This window comes from Psittacula echo, assembly GCF_963264785.1.
Source record: "Psittacula echo genome assembly, chromosome: 4".
NCBI classification, from domain to species: Eukaryota; Metazoa; Chordata; class Aves; order Psittaciformes; family Psittacidae; genus Psittacula; species Psittacula echo.
Genome location: NC_137738.1, coordinates 12,325,864 through 12,345,348, shown reverse-complemented (window position 1 = coordinate 12,345,348; position 19,485 = coordinate 12,325,864). Strand labels below are relative to the sequence as shown.

The 19,485-nt window shown below is 40.3% G+C and overlaps 1 protein-coding gene across 2 annotated transcripts; it reads right to left on the bottom strand.

Moving 5' to 3' along the window:
• Positions 1-96: 96 nt before the first annotated feature.
• TP53BP2 (tumor protein p53 binding protein 2) lies at positions 97-18,969 on the bottom strand (the record flags this gene model as incomplete). Of its 2 annotated transcripts, none has more annotated exons than XM_080616547.1 (14): positions 18,868-18,969; positions 16,070-16,244; positions 14,486-14,667; positions 13,929-14,093; positions 13,299-13,536; positions 12,360-12,488; positions 11,777-11,916; positions 10,583-11,072; positions 9,451-10,232; positions 7,489-7,626; positions 6,763-6,896; positions 5,622-5,788; positions 2,795-2,994; positions 97-138 (listed from the first exon to the last, which is right to left on the bottom strand). In XM_080616547.1, the coding sequence occupies exons 1-14, from the start codon at positions 18,952-18,954 to the stop codon at positions 97-99; spliced, it is 3,069 nt and encodes a 1,022-aa protein (XP_080472673.1). In that variant the 5' UTR covers positions 18,955-18,969. The 2 variants fall into 2 exon arrangements, with proteins under 2 accessions (XP_080472673.1, XP_080472674.1); XM_080616548.1 differs by having other exon boundaries at positions 11,777-11,913.
• Between the last annotated feature and the right edge of the window lie 516 nt (positions 18,970-19,485).

Below are 19,485 nucleotides of genomic sequence, written 5' to 3'. Positions count from 1 at the left end.
TGAAATAAGTCTCATGATATTGGAACCAACACAAAATGACTTTTTTTCGTAAGTCATCCATGATTAGTACTTCAAGAATCTGGCTTCTGTACTAGTTCATGCCAAGCTTCTTTGTCTAGGTTTAATCCGTGGATACAGCTGAGGGTAAAACAGAAATGAGATTTATAATTTTAGTGCTTTAAAAAGTCCATTTATTATTAAAAAATAAGTAAAAGAAAAACCTGGCTGATGCTACAATTCTAATGTACTCTCTAGTAGAAAAAGCATGGTTGTAAGACACACCCAGAGCAGTAACAAATACAAATCTAGCATTCTTAGGAAAGCTTAAAAAAAAAAATACTAAATCTTGTCAGCACAAAAAGAAGGTACTGAACACCACGTAATTCAGTACTTTCAGCTCTACCCACATGGGTGGGGGCTAGGAAATGCATGTGGCTTTGTAAGTCAAGAGACACTTGTGTTCAGTGAACCGCAAGATTTTTGCGTGTTATATAAATGGAAAGAGACAGGTATTAAAGCCTGTTTTGCTTTCTCTATCTCAATGTCCATCAGCCTTTATGTATCTATAGCCTTGGGCAAGCCGGAAACACCTGCCTGCATAACAACCATGGAACTGTAGGAGCTGTGCTTTACTTGGTGCATACTGGGTGGCCAGTTAAATTCATTTAGCCACTCACCAATCAATCAGGAGATGCCACCCTGCAGCCCTTGAGCTATGTGCTATTTACTTATTCTGGCTGTGCACACAGCAGTACAGAAACTGCCTTGGCCACAGGGTGACAAACTGATGGGACACAGTTCAAGACAGCAGTACCAAGATGCTCGGGAAGCTTTTGGCTCCCAGTTGCAAAGGGCTTTGGGATCAACTACTGGTCTGAAAACCTGGCATCTAAAACCAAAAGGGAGGAAAGATGAATCCTCCATGCTCTAAACAGCAATGCTCCTTAAGGATGCTTTCTTCTGAATAGTCAGCTAACAATTAGGAAAAGAACCAGCTTCATCCCCAAGCTTTGTCTCAGCCTGCTATGATTTCACCACTAGCAAAGATGAAGTCAGTCAGTCAGTTACAACAGCATAACACCTGACTGTTTGGTATTAAGTCAGCATATTGACAGCATTATCTTATTTGCATTCAGTTCTAGAACTCTCATACAGCTTAGGGAGCTAATGAGTCACTAAGAAGGGTAGAGTACTGATGCAGACAATCTAATCCTTGTCTTCATTCAGTGCACCTAAGTGGCAAAAGGATAAGGCAGTTATGATAAAAACACAGCTTAATATAAGAATATATTAAACTAGCAAACATTTTCCTCTGTGCTGAACATCTTAGCCTAGATTTCAGCTGCTATATTAGGAGTCCAGTAATTGCTTTTGAGAATAACTACCGAATACTTCAGCAGCAGCACCAGAATGGCTCAGTAGAGAAGAGTGTAACAGTTAATAGTGGGGTTGGGTAGTTTTCCCCAAAGGTTCTGTTCACACTGGGTTGTACTTAGATGAATGAGTTGTGTTCCCCACTTCAAGCTTTTATTACAGAAGCACAGATGCTCCTACCTGTGCTCAGGCTGAGTGAGCTTGTGAAGAAGTAACACACAAATCTTGGGGAGTGGAAATAAAAAGCAAACAAACAAAAGAATCTGCTATCTCTAACCTTTCTGACCTTATTGTGCAGGGCTCATTGCTGCTCTTGATCTAGAAAAGTTTATGTCTGGAGAGCAAAAAACTGAGCAGAATTACCATGTTAGGGAGAATTTTACAGTATATTGTGGGTAGGCCTGAGTAAAGTGATGCAGAAATGAAGACTGATTTTGCAGTAGATAGAGTTGCTCTGCAAAACTTAACCAGTTTAAGAGTAAGGATTATCTGCATGAGGAAGGTGGCTCAGCCTTTTTTAAGCACCATACATCAATCAGGTAAAATTCACAGTGGTTAATCTTTAGCATTGGCAGAACCTCATCTCCAGCAGCAAGGCAACTGGATATGTAGAGAAAAGCTTAATGGGAATTTTTGTACATGTGTCCATCTGTTACAGTTTTCTAGCAACTCAGCCAGAAGGAGAAATATGGGGACATAATTGGAAGTATCTATTATTTGTACACAATTACGTTTAATAGAACAGGTAGCACAGAAGGTGATGAGGAAGGGAGAGGCTGTTCATTTAAGGCCTTTGATATACGGTTAAATATTACTTAAAAAGCATAGGAGAAAACAAAGATCTGCCCTTATTTGGAAATTAAGTTTCTTCAACACTAGAGAAAAGATAACCATAGAATTTTACAATGTTTGTCTTAAAGCTCTTTGTGAAATCATCTCAGGCCACAAGGTGCCCTGTATACACCCAGACAGGGAGGGACTCATGACTTCATGAAAGTTTCAAGTTCTTAAGGCCCTTTGTGCCAGTGTATCACTTTGTGAAAGAGGGGAAACCCAGCTCTATTCACATGCTCAACAAAACTTTATGCACAAGTCATATTCAGATAAAAGCTTGGTTTTTTTTCCTCTAAGATGGTGAGACAAGGTTGGTATTAGAACCTGCTATCGATAACAGGGTGGTGATACATGTTTTTCTGTTATGCACCCATTAACATAATGGGTGCATAATGGGTGTTAGGTACCTAACAGAGGGTGTTAACCCACTCTGCCAAGGTATTCAACTCCCCAAATGAACAAATGAAGAACATCAACTCCTTCCTCTTGACTTTGAAATTGCACCTAACCTAAATGCATGAGAATAGTGCTGTGTAAATTCCACATAGTGGGCTGGGGTTTTTAACTGGAAATAGCAAGGACTCACCCCTAGTAGGTTGCGGGGAACATATCCTTCCTTGTCATTCAGCCGTGCCCACCACCACTCAATTTCATCTTCATCTTCCCGGCGCAGGATTGTCATGCAGTCTCCTTCTTTCATCGAGAGCTCATCGTCATTCTGAGCCTCATAATCCCAGAGTCCATAAATCACTCCTTTGTTCATTATCCCCATTTTCTCCTGGACCCCTGCAACATTAAAAATACAGAGCAGCTACAAGTAAGTGAAGAAAACAAAAAAAGGGGAAAAAAGCCAATAGTTGGAAAGACTGCTGTACTCTTACTGAAGTAACCACACAACCAGCCTCGGTTCCTATCGCACTTAGCACCTTTCTATCATCAGCCTGCTGGAAGCTGGTCCCAGAACAGGTGGCAGTGTGAAGATGGCCTCTGCACACAGCAGACAGATTCCTTCCTTAGACATGTTCAAAAATACAAGGTAAATGGGGAGAGGAACATCAGTTGATAAAAGGTTGTAATTTTGTGCTAGTGTTCACACTTCCTACACCAAAGTGATGAGCAAGAAACACTTCTTTGTACACTCAGTTCATTAGTAATCTCTTTCTGTCAAAAGGGATAGTAATACCTCCTTATGTTGACCACCATTCTCATTTTGATGCTTGAGGTGTCATTTGGCACCTGTGTCACTTCATTTCAGAACTTTCAAACAAGCTGCATCTCAGACCTGTACCTGAAAGGTTTGTCTGCTCCCCACCAGCTGCTTTTGGTTAACTCAAACACTTATCTCAGCAGTTCTTAATTTCTGCCACTATTTCAATTCTTTTTAACCACTGACTTCAGAAACCCAGTTCTGTTGAATTGCTTCTCAGCCAAGGTGTTTTGGAGAACATACATACACCCTCCTGCAGATGTTATTTAGAACTTGCTCATTTTACAGCTGTAGCCAAAGATAAAATACTATTCTTTCTGTATACATTCCTCAGCTTCTAAGCAGGAAACCAGAAAAGGTATCTTAACTATTATACAAATCTTCTCTTAGGTAATTATTCCACTTCGAAATACTGAATCCTACTGCTCCTGGCAGTATAAAAACCAAAGAAAGAGTACATTGCATGTAGTATTGTGAAACTCTGCATTTCCCTTTTCATCTCTTACCTAGAACAACCTATTGTATAGGATTCTTACCTACATTTGCTAAAAGAAGCGTCTGCTCAAATCAAGTTCTTTATTTGTGCATACCAGCTCATCATGTAGAAGTAATTACTTCCACTGCATGCTTAGTTCTACTCAGAGAAACTCTTTCCTTGCTTTGCATTTGGTATAATTAAAGGTTTGGCAAAAGCAATGCTCTGCACCCACATGTGCAGCAAGAAACAAGATTTAACAAGTGAATGAATTTGTTACTCTAACTAGGCAATCAGAAACGGTCTTAGCAATGGGATTAATTCCTAATGGAGCAATATAGAAATTTGATAGCTGAATTTCATACTGTATCAAGAGATACCTTAGTTTCAGTGATTTCAATTTGGAAAAGCTGGCTATAAACCAAAGCCTTACAGTGCTTTCAGAACCCACTGAAAAGTATCTTATAGCATAAAAACCAAAAATCCCAAGTCCAACAAAAACCAGAGTATCCAGTGAGATCACCAGATGGTGGGTCCAAAGAAAACCCACAAAAAGAATGTGCTTCTTTATGCTGTATATAACAAAGCCATGGAACTCCTTCCCACAGGGGACTGTGGGCTGTTTACCTGAATTTAAGAATTAGGCAAATTCCTGAAAGAAATCTTTCAAGATCTATTAAACACAAAGATACCATGTCTTAACTCATATCAAAGTTAAAATCAGTACGATATATTGGACAAGTATTATTATTTTTAATCTAGTCCTACAATATTCCTCGGGCATTTGCTGTTGATGACCACCATTGGAGCCCAGATACAAAATTAAATGGAATTTTACTTAGCCCAGATTTTGATGCTAGTTAAATGGGCTTCTTCCCCTCATAAAGAAAACTATGTATTTGGCACCAAGAGATACAGTTTTCAAGCTTAGTGAGGACAGCTGGACAGACTGTTTTGAAATATGCTGGCTGAGCAGCTTACAGAAACTCAGATGTCCCATGTTCCACAAAACCAGAAAGGCTGTATTACAGCTTTTTACACTGTATTGCATTGGTATTACTTGACAGTCCAGCTGGTAGGTGCCTAAGGGACAAAAGCTACATACAAAACACACAGAAAGGTAATTTAAAACCTCAGTGACTAATACTCATCACACCCTAGGGGGAATTAATTCTCTCCAATAAAAGATGGTTTCTCTGTAGTCTTACTATTTGAATAAAAGTAATACGGTATTCCTTTTTAAATGCAAGAGAAGAAAAAGGCCAGAAAGTAAAGTCAAATTCAATGCTTACTAAGCTCCATAAAGGTAGAAACTTGGCAATACCTTTCTTGGCTCTGAAGTGCACGGTAGGAAACATTCCTCATTTAAAGGCACTAGCTAACAGACATGAACTGCCTACTGAGATATCCATACCACTTTTGGTTTTATGTAGAAGTACTTACGTGGCAACATTCACCTAATCACCACCTCATGCAAATGTATCTGTCAATGCACACACTTCAGGTTTTTAATGCAGGGAAAACTCGGATTTTCTCTATAGATTGAATATTACAAAGTTAGTCTCGATGGACCTCATTCTGTGACAAGAAGCTGGCTAAAAACCTCTCCTCAGAGGAACCTGAGGCATGGGCACACAACCTGAATGTGCAACTTACATTCCTCACCCAAAAACAGTTAAAAATGCCAGGTGAGTCCCTAGCATGCTCCAGAACTCTGCCGTCATCACTTACCATACAAGAACTGGGAGCACTGTGTGTAGCCTTCCTCCATTTCCTCACACTTGTCTGCAGCTGTCTGCATGTCACTGTAGGTCATCGCAAATACAGCTGCCCCCGACTCCACCAGGAACTTGCACACCTGCACATTATTGCAAGATGCTGCACAGTGTAATGGGGTCCTGCAAGCCAAGAAGAAAAAGAGGACACTTTACTTGTAAGCACTGCTACGAGCAGTATAGACTCCTGGGAGCAAAGCACTTTCATGCATGACCTCCAGCAATCAGTACTACATCACTGAAGACTTCCCACCAGAAGCACTTAACCCAGGATGTCAAGACCAATTGCTTTTCAAAGATAACAGGAGTTACCAAGAGCTGCTTGAGCCCTAAAGCTAGATTTCCATATGGATCTCTAGTTATGCTACCTTTCTATAATCCATTAACACTTTAAGAACATGAAGGCACTAAAAATAATAATGAAAAAAATAAATCAACATTCAAGATCTTCCTGACATCATGTTGCTTACAATTACCTCAAGACTTAACTCGATGACAAGTGCAGGTAATTGAGATAACTACTGAAGGTAACAGACACATGCATCTTTATTCAGTCTTTGGCCTTAGACACTTTTGTTGTAGGCATAAATAATAGTAAAATCACTGCTCCCTGCCGCAGCCCCTTGTAAATAAGCTCCCTAGCTACCTCTAAGGATATGTAACCCATTATCAGCTGCAAGCCTGGTTTGCAGGTTTTGGTCTCCTGCTTTGTTTTGAAGTTATCAGAGTATTGAACAAAGAACTGAGGAGAATTTGCAGGGCTAGATACTGCCCATAGCATATGTAAAGCTATAGGCTCTCAGAGAGAGATTGGAAATTTCAGCAAATGGTTCATTATGCATAAGCTGTCTTCAGTATTTTGAGGAAACAAAGCAATTTCCTGACAACTGTATCCACCCTCCTGGGCCTCAGAGAGAATTTTTTCATATAGGGAATATTAGTATAATTTGGCTATTTTCTCCTCTGTGCACTCACACATGATGTCCCACAGAGAACTGCTGCTACTCTACTGTGGAAAAGTCATTGCCAGCTCTATAGAAGCAAAGTGAGGACCTGTAGCAGTCCCCAAGCCATAGCTCTTTCACAGAAAGCCTTACCATCCATCACTATCTGCAGCATTCACATTCACACCAAACTGTACCAGGAACTTCACAATTTCTGTGTGCCCAGCACACACAGCGTTGTGCAGTGCAGTAATCCCTTCATCATTGGGCATGCTGGGATCTTCAACCTATTGAGTCAGAAAAGGAACCATTCACATTCTGGTGAAATTTTTTACAATAAACATCTCCTCACACAGAAGAATGAGTTGTCTTAATCTGCAATTTGATTTTGAGCCTTATTTTTATGAAGGACACGAGAAACAGGCAGAAAACTACAGCAGTAACTAATCTCACAAGAAGACTCACATATAAGCTTGCAGTCTCCTTTTACCAGTGAGAACCTGAAGTAGTTCAGAGAAATAGTGTCTTGATAACTTAGTATTTGTAACAAGTTTCTGATATTTGTCTATTTAATGATAAGCAAAATTCATGTTGATTTTGGTTATCAAATTATTTGATAACATAGATAGGGGATAAAACACTACATAAAACATAAGGAAAGAGTTGTTCTGCACATTTATAGCATCAATGCTAAATACCGAGCGTTGATTTGACACACTTTTAAAATCAGCTTCCAAGTGGCCATGTCCTGTTAGGGCTTATCTCCTCAAGGGCGGATCTAGGTTGTCCACTATTATTTTAGCTTCCCCACTGCAGAAAAGCTGCAATTGCCCTGTTTGAAGCAGGACTGCTTCACAAGTTACAAGTTCATATTTGTACCTCATAAATTATTCTCTGCACGAGGTCAAACTCTCCCTCCAAAGACGAATCCAGAAGCAATGCGAGGGGATTGAATTTCACTCTCATTCCATGCCCAATTCTCTCAGAGCCGGTTTTACGCAAGTTCGTCCTCTTCCCCTGTGAAAAGGTAACATGAGTTACAGGCATTTTTCTCCCTGAGAAGAAGAAGAATACAGAATTTCTGATTTGGGAATGACAGCAGAAATGGCCAATTAAGGCAGTGTTTAATATGAAATTTAGACTGTTTTCAACCAACCCCCTGACACATAAATACTGTAGGTTAGGCATGCTGTGAAAAATCTCTCCCTATCTCTGGACAAGGTCACTATTCAACTCAAATACAGAAGCCACCTTGATCAAACACATCAACAAAATAATAAAACTCTCAAATCCCTGAAGATCAGGAAAAAAATGCCTTTTTCATTAAAACCATTTTAGCATTAGCTCTCTTAAAGGTGTTACACAAACCAAGTAGTACACTCCATGAAGTACACTACACCTTTTAAGCACCCATGTTCAGTTCCTAGCATTTTCCTAAATTTAGCAGAGGTTAGCAGAAACAAACAGTTACAGAAAATGGTTTTGGAAAGGATATACAGCCAAACGTAGAAACACTTCAGATGCTCCCAACAATACTGGAAAGCAAGTATTTCTATAGCTGAGTTTGTACTCTTTCCTTCAGAGAATATGCATGCATTAGCTCAGCGCTCTCCCCAGCTGGCTGTGCAGCAGCAATAAACACTATTCATAAGGGTATGTAAATTTCTTACAGATGTCCAGGAGCAAATGAATAGAAATGACTCATGTTTTGCAAGAGCAAACATGTAAAGATAAGATACATAAGAAGAAATTCCCAGAAAATACTTTTTTGCCTGTTGATTTATACATAATATTAAAAGTATGGGCTTTTTAAAGAAAAAGCCTCTCAGCACAACCCAAGTATTTAAATATGAAATCAAGCAGTTGGGCTGGTTTCTTCTCCATCATCGCAGAATTGAGAATTGTTACAAAACCAACCAGAAGAGAGTTCTTAGAATTTAAGAAATCCTACTACTCGAGTTTCCTTGTAAAAGAGAGCAAGGTCAAAGACTCTAAAGCATGAAAACTAACATGCAATAACTATTTAACACACATTTAAAGCTTTTTAACTCCTCTCCCCGTAAGTGACAGAGGAAAAAACACTTTCATGTATCAAGTCATTAAAATTCTATTCATGATGGGTTTTCAAAGGAATTCTTTGAGGAACTGAAAGCAGTGAGCATTTCTGTTCTATGACAGTAAGATATAACACCATACCAACCACAGATACAAACTTGCAAAAGAAGCAAGATGGTAAAACTCTGCCTACCCTTAGCCCAAAGAGACTTTATTTTGATGCAACTTGAGAATGGACTGATGTTAAATCAGGTTCCAAAGCAAAATTCAGAATGCACTTCAGTAGAAGTACAAGTCAGATGTTGTCTATAAATCAGTTTTTAGAGCACAAATTAGTCCATTTCCCCTTTTCAAGTAAGGCACTTTCACATAAACAAATGCAATCCAGGATTAAGATAATTAGTTTCTATCTCGTAGTGGGAAATGCTTGTGAAATCTGTACCTGTGCCTCAAAAAAAAACCCACCATACTTTAATTTCTCCTAAGAAGAAAGTACAGTCTGGATGTAGTAGGGAGACTTCTCTAAGGAATGTTCTTTAAAGCCCAGAAGAGTTTTACTATTTGTGCATAAAGTTCCATTTAAAACTTTTCATCATATTATTAATTCTAGAGACAACAAGAGACTTGTCATTACTGTCATTCACTCTGCACCAGACAAAAAGAACAGACACCCACAGAGAGACTTCTGGACTGTTTGTCAAAGCTCTGCAATACAATGGGCAGGATTTATGACATCGAGATGACTTACTGACATAGCATCCAAGTTGTAGGCTAGTTAGTACTTACAGGAGGCAAGGAAAACTGTCCAGTAACTTCAGGAGGCCTCATACTGAATGAGTCATCTCCCAAACTCTCCGGTTCCCCAGATGGATAGGGTGGTGGTGGGTATGGAGGATACTCTTCCATGTACACCTCCAGTGGCAGTGAAGCTTCTAGGCTTGGTTCTTCTGTCTTCGGCTGCATGAGTTCATCACCATCTGATACTCCCTCAGGCAGAGTGTCCAGAGCTATGGAGGGAACAGCAGCTTCACTCTGATCTGCTGGTGTGTTTTCTGTTTCCTCAGCAATGGTTGGCTCTGGCATAGAAGCAGCTGTTTCTTTTTCTGATTCTGCACTTAGATAAGGATTTGGGATTTCTGATGGGCTTTCAGGACTGGCAGCTGATGCCGTCTGTTTGGAGGGATGTGATGGCGCTGAGATAGTCTCCATTGCAGCCAGAGTGGTCCTCTGATACAAGAGCTTCTGAATATTGGGGCCATTAGGTCCTTCTGGCTCAGTAATGGAGCTACGTTTCTTCAGTGGTCTGGGTGCATTGGACAGCTTCTTCCGTAGTGCTTCCAGGTCAGCATCACTCTGGTTGCGGTATGGATTGGATAAGAAAGGCAGCAATTTGGTCGGGCTGAGGGGACGGGGTATTCGCTCAGTTTCATGGTTTTCATGAGCAGAAGCAGCTGTTTCCATCTCAGGCTCTGGACTGCCTGGCTTGCCTTGGAGGTTTGAGTAGATGTTCTCTGTCTGTGGCAGCTGATTCTGTACACCAGCTCCTGCCATCACAGGCTTGCCATACACTGCAAAGCAGTTCAGGGAGAGATGGGGAGAAAGAACAAGTGTGAATATTTGATCAACCAACCTAAAACCAACACACAACCTCATTCACCTAGGTAGGGCAAAGAAGCAGAATAACACAATCGGCTACACCGAATTGATCTGATAACCAGGATTACCATTAAATTATCTTGTAAATGCCAGACAGATATTCTGCACTTTCTGTTAACACCAATATACAGCACATAAGATCTACCTAACAGTCTTACAGCTTCACTAACCTGCCTAATTCCACTGAAGAACAGCTTTATACCTACAGACCACGTGGAAAGTATACCTATCTGAGAAAAGAGGTAGAAAGCCACATGCTTACCACTTGGGAAGTGTGGTCCTCTGGTTTGTGCCCTCGTCAAAGCACTCTGCACTGCTTGCTGGAAGTTCTTGCCAGGAGTCTGCTGTTGTGTATACATGCTATAAATTGAGCTTGCAGCCACAGTTTGAGGCTTTCGAAATGGTGGGAGTGAGCTCTCTTTGGATGGCTGAGGGGTAAAAGGTCTCACAGCTGCTGCTGGGGGACTCTCCTGTTTGGAGGAGGGAAGAATTTGGTCCTGGCTAGAGGAAGAACCTGCAGGTGGTACAGAAATTCTTTGCTGTATCTGCTGAGAAGGATGGGAAGGCTGCTGTGCCACTGTTTTTGGTTTGTTCCCGATAGTTACAACAGCCAAAGGCAGCTTCTGCAGGTTTCCATCCAGCTTAGTATCAGAAGGTTGCAGGTGACTGGTTTGACCAAAGTAAGGCAAGTTTATCTGTTTTGGTTTAGTGGGGACAGGTGGTGGTACCTTTGTTACATTTTTATTGGCTGTCTGCAAGACAAAAAGTATTAATTAAGATTAAACAGCAAAATATGTTTTAGAAGTTCTGTCCTGAAGATCTAAAGAGCCTTAAAAGATGACACAGTACCAAACACTTCTACTGTTGCTGCGCAGTATTTACAAAATGATGAAACATTTTATCATCACAGTTTTCTATACCTTGAACCCATTCCTTCTGTAGCAACTATATTTATAACATCAAATGAGGACAGGGCACAGTAATTTTTCTAGAGATAGCAGAGGCACTTAGTATCACCTGCAGGCAAGAAGCTTGTTTTCCAACAAAGCACTTGCCATCCATCCCCAGGTATCCTATGCTACTTCACCCCTACCTGACCAAATTGTGCTCGTGCCTAGATTTAGGTGGGAAGTCTTGCAATCAAACATCTGAAGGGCGCTGCTGCATTAAATAGTGAAACAAGTGTGTAAATGATTCTAAAGAAAATTTAGAATACAAACGCCTTTGTACAGATAGTCTTTGGGAAAAAAACCCATTCACATCACAGTGACTGTAGGGAATGATTTTGAGTTACCACCTGCCATTAAAGGTCTAAAATACATCTATTTTCCTTAGGAGTCGTCCCTTGAAAGACGACCTAGGTCCTCTTCAAAGAGCTTTCCAACACCAACACTGGAAAAGTGGTGTAGTAATCCCCGTCAGATGGAATGAAGTAGTTCAAGAGTTTCCTGCATACCTGTGCTTCTCGCAGGAGATCTTCGCTGCTCTGGTTCTTTCTCAGTGTGCCCAGCCCAGCAGACTGGTCCACAGAGTCAAACATGGAGAATGGACGTACTTTCTTCTCTTTGTCTCGTAAAAAAGTTTCTCCTTCAGCTGCTGTTAGACAGAGAGGAAGACTTTCAAAAGGGACAACAACTGCAAGAAGAAGTGTCCTGTTCCGTGCAATATTCAAGACAGTGTATGCATCCTACCCCTGCGCGAAGGGACCCAAAAGCCTGTCAAATGCTGTGCCTTGCAACAGAACATGAATGCATTAGGATCTACTTCACTACCCGAAATGAGGTGGGGTTTATTGGGTGTCTTTTCTTTGTGGGTTTTTTTAATTGGTTATGGGAGGTTGGGTTTTTGCTTGGGTGGTTTTTGTTTGGTTGGTGTTTTTTTAAATCCCCACAACACCACACTAAAGCTTATATTCCTTGATTTATCTTTCGTTTGTTCTCATATAAATTCTATATATTTACTGAAGCATTTAGAAGAGACAGGTATCATTAACTAGATCCTCCACATATTAACATTATGCCAAGCATGTAAGAACATACCTTGTCCTTCATTAGTCACAACTGCTTTTCCTGAAGTCAAGGCTGATCCTTGACTGATATGATTGTCTGCATTTGAACTACTCCAGTCAGTGGCAGATGGGGCAGATTTTGCACTGGGGACCACAGAACCTGGGAGAGAACAAGCAGAACAGATTAAGCTAAAACAGTGGTTTTCTTGACTTATTTACAGGTAGGGGATTTTTTTAAGACTCAGGTCTAGACACTGTACAAGTATCATTTGTAGGTTAACTGCTATAAATCCTACCACTTTAGATTCTCTCATTTGCTTGTTTTAAAAAGGGAATGCAAAACCAAGCTCAGAAACAACTATCAAAGCAGCAGCAAAACTATTTGTTCTAGCACACAGCTGCACTTACAGCATTCAGACAAACTGCTTTAAACTGCCCTCTTTCCAGTTAGTAAGAAGCTCTCCTTGGACATTTACAGTAAGCTAAAAGTAACAGGATGTCAGCAGGTTTACTGCTGTTTCTGTGCTGCAATCAATTGTCTCCTTCATAATACTTCTTGTAATTATTACTCCTTGGTATGTGTCATGTCCAAAATGCACGATCAGAAAACTTGCCTTTGCCAGTTTTAAGTACAGGCATCATGGTTGTTACCACGTATATCCTAAAAGTGCCTCTAAAAACTCAAACACTCTTGTATAGCTTTTAGGAGTCTTTTAAAATAAATAAATGGATAACTATAGGTTACAGGAAAACCCTTCTACATTCTATGCTGTATAACAACTCAAACCGCTCACTGAAAGTAACATATTGTATAACCTCAGTGCTTACAAAATACATTCACTGGTGCAGGAAAATTGCAAGTAGTAAGACTGACGTTGCAAATAACACTTCATTATAAAGCAAAGAGACAGAGCTCTTAGATAAGAAAACAAAACATTTCTGGGAAGAACTATTAATTGTAAGCTATTACCTGCAGGAGCTTTAGCTTGTGAACCGCTCCCAGCTCTCATGTTGGGCAGAGTCTGCGTTTTTAGTGGACCATCAGGCACCTGCAAAGCTTGTGTCCCATCCGAAAACGCTGGTTTCACCAGAAGTTCAGGTCTGGAAGCAATACGTGGCATAGTAGAGGACTGGATATAAGGACCTACTGCTGCCACTCGACTTGGAGCAGAAGCTGCTGGTTGTGGTAAATTCCCATCTGAAGAAACCTTGGTGGAGGGAGTGGGACAAAGAAAACAATTTAAAGAATGTTATGCCACAGTATCCATCCATCACAGTTTGAAATAGAAGTCCAAAAGGATAAAACATTATACCAAATAATAAAAAGGGCTTAAGACATATGAACCTGAAGTAGTAATAGAAAAAAAAAAGTATCTAAAAGAAAATCCACAACAGCGTAAGAGTTCTTGTCCATAAAGAATAAGTAGGTTAACACCAACGTACCATGAAAAGCACTTTAATAATACAAGACTTCCACCACTTATGGATAAAAGCAACCAGTCTAGCATCTGCACAGCCTTCCCCACAAGCAAGTTTTTACTTCAGACTGTAGGGACATAGATGAAGTTATTTCTTTTGTTATTAAATATCCCACACTTACTGGTACATTCTCCTTCTGTTGCAGAGCTGCCTTCTTCTTCCACAGGCGCTCTCGCAGCTCATTAACACGCTTATCCATGACTGCCACCTCCAAGTTGCGCTTGTTCAAACACTCCCTCTGTTGCTGCAGCTTGGCATTCTGCTCCTGGTTCAGTTTGTTCCTCAACTGAATAAATTCACAGAGCAGGGGGGGAAAGGGGAGGAGGGAGGAGAGGAAAACAACAAAAATAAAAACAAATAAACTTTGAGGATGGGGGACAGGAAACAGTTACAAAGAAAAACGTTCTAAAAAGTCAAGTCATGCTGGCAAACTCAGATTATTTTCCCTGGAGAAAATGTTGGTTATTCTCCAACAGAAAGGAAGAGGGATATACACTGTGTGCTCCTTTTCCTATTTACCTTGAACCCTGTACAACTAACCCTCCATCCTCAGCACAGAGGCAGCCACGCAGCTCTGTCAGGAACAAAAGCAACATGATTTCTTTCTGACAAGGCAAGAAACAACCCAACCAACTTTTAGCCCTTAAAGTTACAGGTCACAAGCTGGCTTTCCATTACCTGTAGCTCCTTGTACAGGCGGTCGAGCTCTGCTACAGCCGACTGGTTGTCGTGGTAACCATCAATTCGGCCATTCTTCAGCATCTCTAGTTGCCTAGTGAGTTCCTCTACCTTTGACACCGCCAGCACCAGTTCACGCTGCTTTTGCTGGAACAGGCTGTTCATCTGTTCAATCTCCTCCACTGGAGAGGATGAGAGAGCACAATAGCTGCCCTGAGAAACAGCCGAGAGCGTGGGCTGCTTCCAAGGCAGCAGTTAAGGGGACAGAGTGCCCTGCTGGCCTCCAGAGCAGTGCTGCACCGAGGCTGCGTCCAGCTGCCGCAGACTCACAGTCCCTGTCAAACCAGCTCATCCTCCAAGTGTTTGTAAAAGCAAATGCACTAGCAAGGTTATGTAAATTTGGTCTACTTAGAGCACTGATGGTGAGGGGAAAAAGAGTATCTTTTACTTTCTAAAGTATGGAAACAAAACTACATTAAGCAGATGAATTTCATCTGTAGAAGCCTAAAATCACTTAGCACTGAATTCAGCAGGAAGACACACACTTAACAATAAGGCATATTTATGATATTCAAAACTCTGAATTTAGGTTGTAGGAATTCAAATGACAAAACACTTGGGCTGATACATTACACAAAAACTCAAAAAGCTTTTTAGGGTCTATCATAAATGGCTGTCATTAGCTGCTCCCACTGCCAAAACTGTTGCATTAGAGAAGAGTTTACAGAATCAGTAAGAGTTCAAGCAAGTACCACAACCAGATCTGCTTGGAAGGGTGCAGGGATACAGATCTTGTTTTACTTTACCATCCTTCCATTCCTTTAAACTGACATTTGTTCTGTGCAACAGAACCCAAACAAAAAGTGCATTCTCCCCACCAAAAAAAAAAAAAAAATCAACACTTTTGCTTTATCCATAAAGCACAATGCTTCCTAATAAAACAATATATCTGTATTTTACCTTAATAAATCAATATATTTTCATTTAAGTCCAGCTAGAAATGACAAGTTCTGTACAATATGTATAGAGGCAAAAGAATGTGTGTTGATATTAAGTCTGAAATAAGTATTTAATGTTGCATCAACATGCAAGCTCCCAACTAATACTGTAGCAAGCCAGACACTAGTCAGACTTCCATAATTACAAAGAAAATACTCAGCAACTTTGGCCATTAAGTTACCTGTTGCATAAGAGGCAACATGAGTATCAGGCCAAGCTTTAGAGGCCAAGAAAACAACACTAAATGTGTGAGGCATTTACATCAAGGACGGAAAATGTTACTGTGGTTCACAAAGGTATTTAAGTAAGGAAAACACCTACACTGTAATTAAAGAGTACATGTGCTAGGCTTAAAACACAGGGTGTCCTTATGGGATATTTTAAAATACAGTAAGAAAATATATTTTGTTCTAGGTCATTCAGGAGTTTTCTCAGTAAATACAAGATTTGAAATTGTTAAGATTAACGTTTACTGAAATGCCGCAAATAACTCCTCTGCATCACTGAAATCATGAGAAATTTTAGGGTTCCAAGAACCATACTCCATAAAAAGTCACAGGCTACTTTCCCCAAGCAGCAACTCACCTAATTTCCCATTGCTGAGCCTTTTTTGTTCCACATGGCCTTTCAGTGCTCTCACTTTCTTAAGTTTGGCTTCCTGATTCTCAGCAATTTCCTTCAATCGCTTCAGTTTTTCCTGTTCAGCAGCTTGCTGTTGCTGTCGCTGATCCTGCTGTTTCAGGAATTTCAGACGTTGTTCCTGCAGCCAAGACAAGGAATTTTTTACCTTTCTTTTTCCTGAGTTAATTTATGGTAAGGTACTGCCAGAAACAGTCCCAAAAACGATCACCACAGCAGCTCTGATCAGCTTTAGACCAGTATTCTTTCTTCTCTGAGTGTCACGGGAAGTCTGGGGCAACAGAGCAAACAAGGACTGACTCTGTCCCAGTGCAATCCTTCCAGTACAACCATTCTGTAGAACAAGTACCTACTGAAACAGAGGTGGTATCTATGTCTAACAGCCCTTGGCAAGTTTTTCTTCCATAAATTACTCAAAATCCCTTGAAGCCTAAGAAAAAATTTAGTATTTATGTTCCATGACATTTGCTAATTTCAGCTACTTGGCTCTTGACTTACAACAGCTGGTGATTATTTCCTCTTTACCTTCTCCATCTGCTTCTATTTTACAGATCTCTATTACATGCCACACTTTAAACACAATTTTAAGTCATGCTGGAAAATATTAGATATTCTTTCTACAGAATATATTGCATAAATTATGGATCATTTCCATCTCTCTTTGTACTTTTACTGGTTCTGCTAAAAACTCCTTTGAGGGGGGATCACTGCACACCAATGACTGAAAATTGACCATTTCCTGGTAATGATCACTGCTATCACAACACAGGAGGACTCAAGACACAGGAAAACCTTCACAGGGACCTGACCAAAATTTATACAACAGACATCATGCCAGTGGAAAGGATCCTTTTGCTTCTCTAAGAGTACAAAAGTGGTACACTATTAGTTTCTATATACAGACGTCTATAGTTTAGAGCTAAAAGAAACCACTAGAACACCTACAGAGACTTCCTTTAAATCACCAGCCATTACACATGGCTTCCAGTTCTGGAGATGACAGGTTGTTGCAGTGGTAGAACTAAGACTTTCTCAAGCACCCACTAACAGCCAAGACTACAACTGCTTACTAACATTAGAACTCAATACTTCATCAAAATAAAAATCACCAGTCATATAAACCCAGGCAGCACCCACAGCGTATGCGCTAGTTTGGAGTCCATCCCACACAGGAAAATGTCAAAAAATAGATATTACAGCTCATGTCTAAAAAGAAAAGCGTATTTTTTTTCCCCCTCAGAATCTATTTTTAATATTGCATCTGATTTCAGAAGGCAGGAAGGAGGCAATGGAAAGCTTCTCTTTGAAAGGGTGTCTAGGAAAGCAGGTTTGTTCTAGAGAGACAGGTTAAATGAAAGATTCTCCCAGTGGGACACCCACAAGGCCACTCTTCTTCAAACCACAGGCAGCAGACACCTGCCTGATGGGTAACTATCCAGACTTAAACTTGTAATTTAAAATATATATTCTTTAAAGTCTTGTACAACTCCCTTTACAGTAAATATATATAGTGTTCCCATTTCTGGTTTCATATATATAGTGACTACAGTGTTATTGATAAGACCAAAGTCTATTTCCATCACCTGTGAACGAAACAGACAAAAGTTATAAACTTTCAGGCTTCTCTCTTTTATATTTAACTCATGTCTGCTGGAACTGAGAAGACGACAATATTCTGCCTTGGCAAATTAATCAGAGCAGAATAGGTGTTAACTGTGCTGCTAAATTCCTGGTAAAAAAAATATAATCACCTGGCTGATTTCTTACATTACAGTTGCACCTTCTTTATACCTGTTCTTACTTTAAAAGAGAAGCATTTCGACAGGCCATAGTATCACTCTGCAGGTGCTTCAGAACCATGAGAAAGCCATGTTTTAAAGCGCTTCCCCAAGATACAATTATTGAAAGCCAAGGGAACCGAACAAGATGCTAAATATATGGGATGGAGAAAAGGGAGAACCTAGCTGATCTTGAGAGGAGAGGGAGACAGGGCTTCTGACAGAGAAAGAGTAGTGAAACAAAAGCCTCAGAGCAGCCTCCTTCCCCAAGTAAAGCATATTCTGAAATGCATGGGAACTCATCCACCCAGACAGCCAAGAGCTTTTCAGGACGGGCTCACATTTAATGATTCTCTGCCAAAAGCAGCATTTTCTGTTATATTTTCAAGAGCAGTGTGTACAAACAACACTTATGTCAAATATGAACTCTATGCCAGCATTCTGCAGATGCTGAGTTATTTTTTCTCCCTAAATTATTAAGGAGCACCCTGAATAATAAGCATTTTCTAAATCACTCTCCTAGCTCCTTTTCTCACGTATATGCCATCTTTTCCAGACAGCTGCCCCAGGAAAGCAGGCACACTGAACTCTATCAGGGGAAAGCAAGATATCATTACAGGACGGCATTATACCCTGAAACAAAAGCGTTGTTCAACGATCAAACTGGTGAATTGCTGCTCACCACATGGAGCACAAATAGAGCTGGCAGAGCCATCAGGATAATGACAATACATCAATGCTACATCCTCTACCCTTTCAACAACCAATATGGTCACTTCCATCACTGGCATTATTTTAATGTTTTACTACTGGATATTTGCATAGATTGACTTTCAAATTAAAAAAATAGGAAGCCAAAGAAAGACACCCCTCTGCGTAAGAGGGAAAAACCCTCAAATCCCCTTCACCTCATGCAACCTTTACCATCTTTATTCCTTGCTGTAAACAATCTCATTCCAAACCTACCTTGTTAGCCAGCATTTGCTGTTGAGCCTCAATTTGCTGCTGCTGGCGTGATGCCATTTCCTGAAGTTCAGCCAGTGTCATATCCATCCTTGGAGCACTGACCTGTCAAAGAAAATCCAATGCATACTAAGCCTAGACTTTTAATTTGGCTAGTGTGTAACTCAGTAGAGGTACTGCAGAAAAGTACGATATAGGTCTTTAAAAAACTCTAACAATAACTAGGTATCCAATTCAATAAGTAGAAAGAAATGGCACATTTCCATGGCAAAAGAATAAATAGTTGTAAACTCAAGACACATGCGTAGCCCAATCCAGCAACACACATAGGTTGACATCTCTTGAAACTTTAATATTTGTAGCATTTTAAAGAGTTGTTTCAGAGCCCTTTGTATAATTAAGCTCAGCATGAATTCGCTTTGACTGACTGAGCCCAGAATGCTCAGCACATGGCAGGATGGATCTGTGGTCGTAGCTGTATCATCGCAAATGATAATGTAAGTTGAAGAAAATGGAAAGTTTAAACACAGTGTGGGGAAAAGCCCTGCCGCTCTCAAAGGTAACGCTATTATTACATTAGTTATCTGTTCTCATGTTTCTTGAATGTAGATTCAGTCTTAT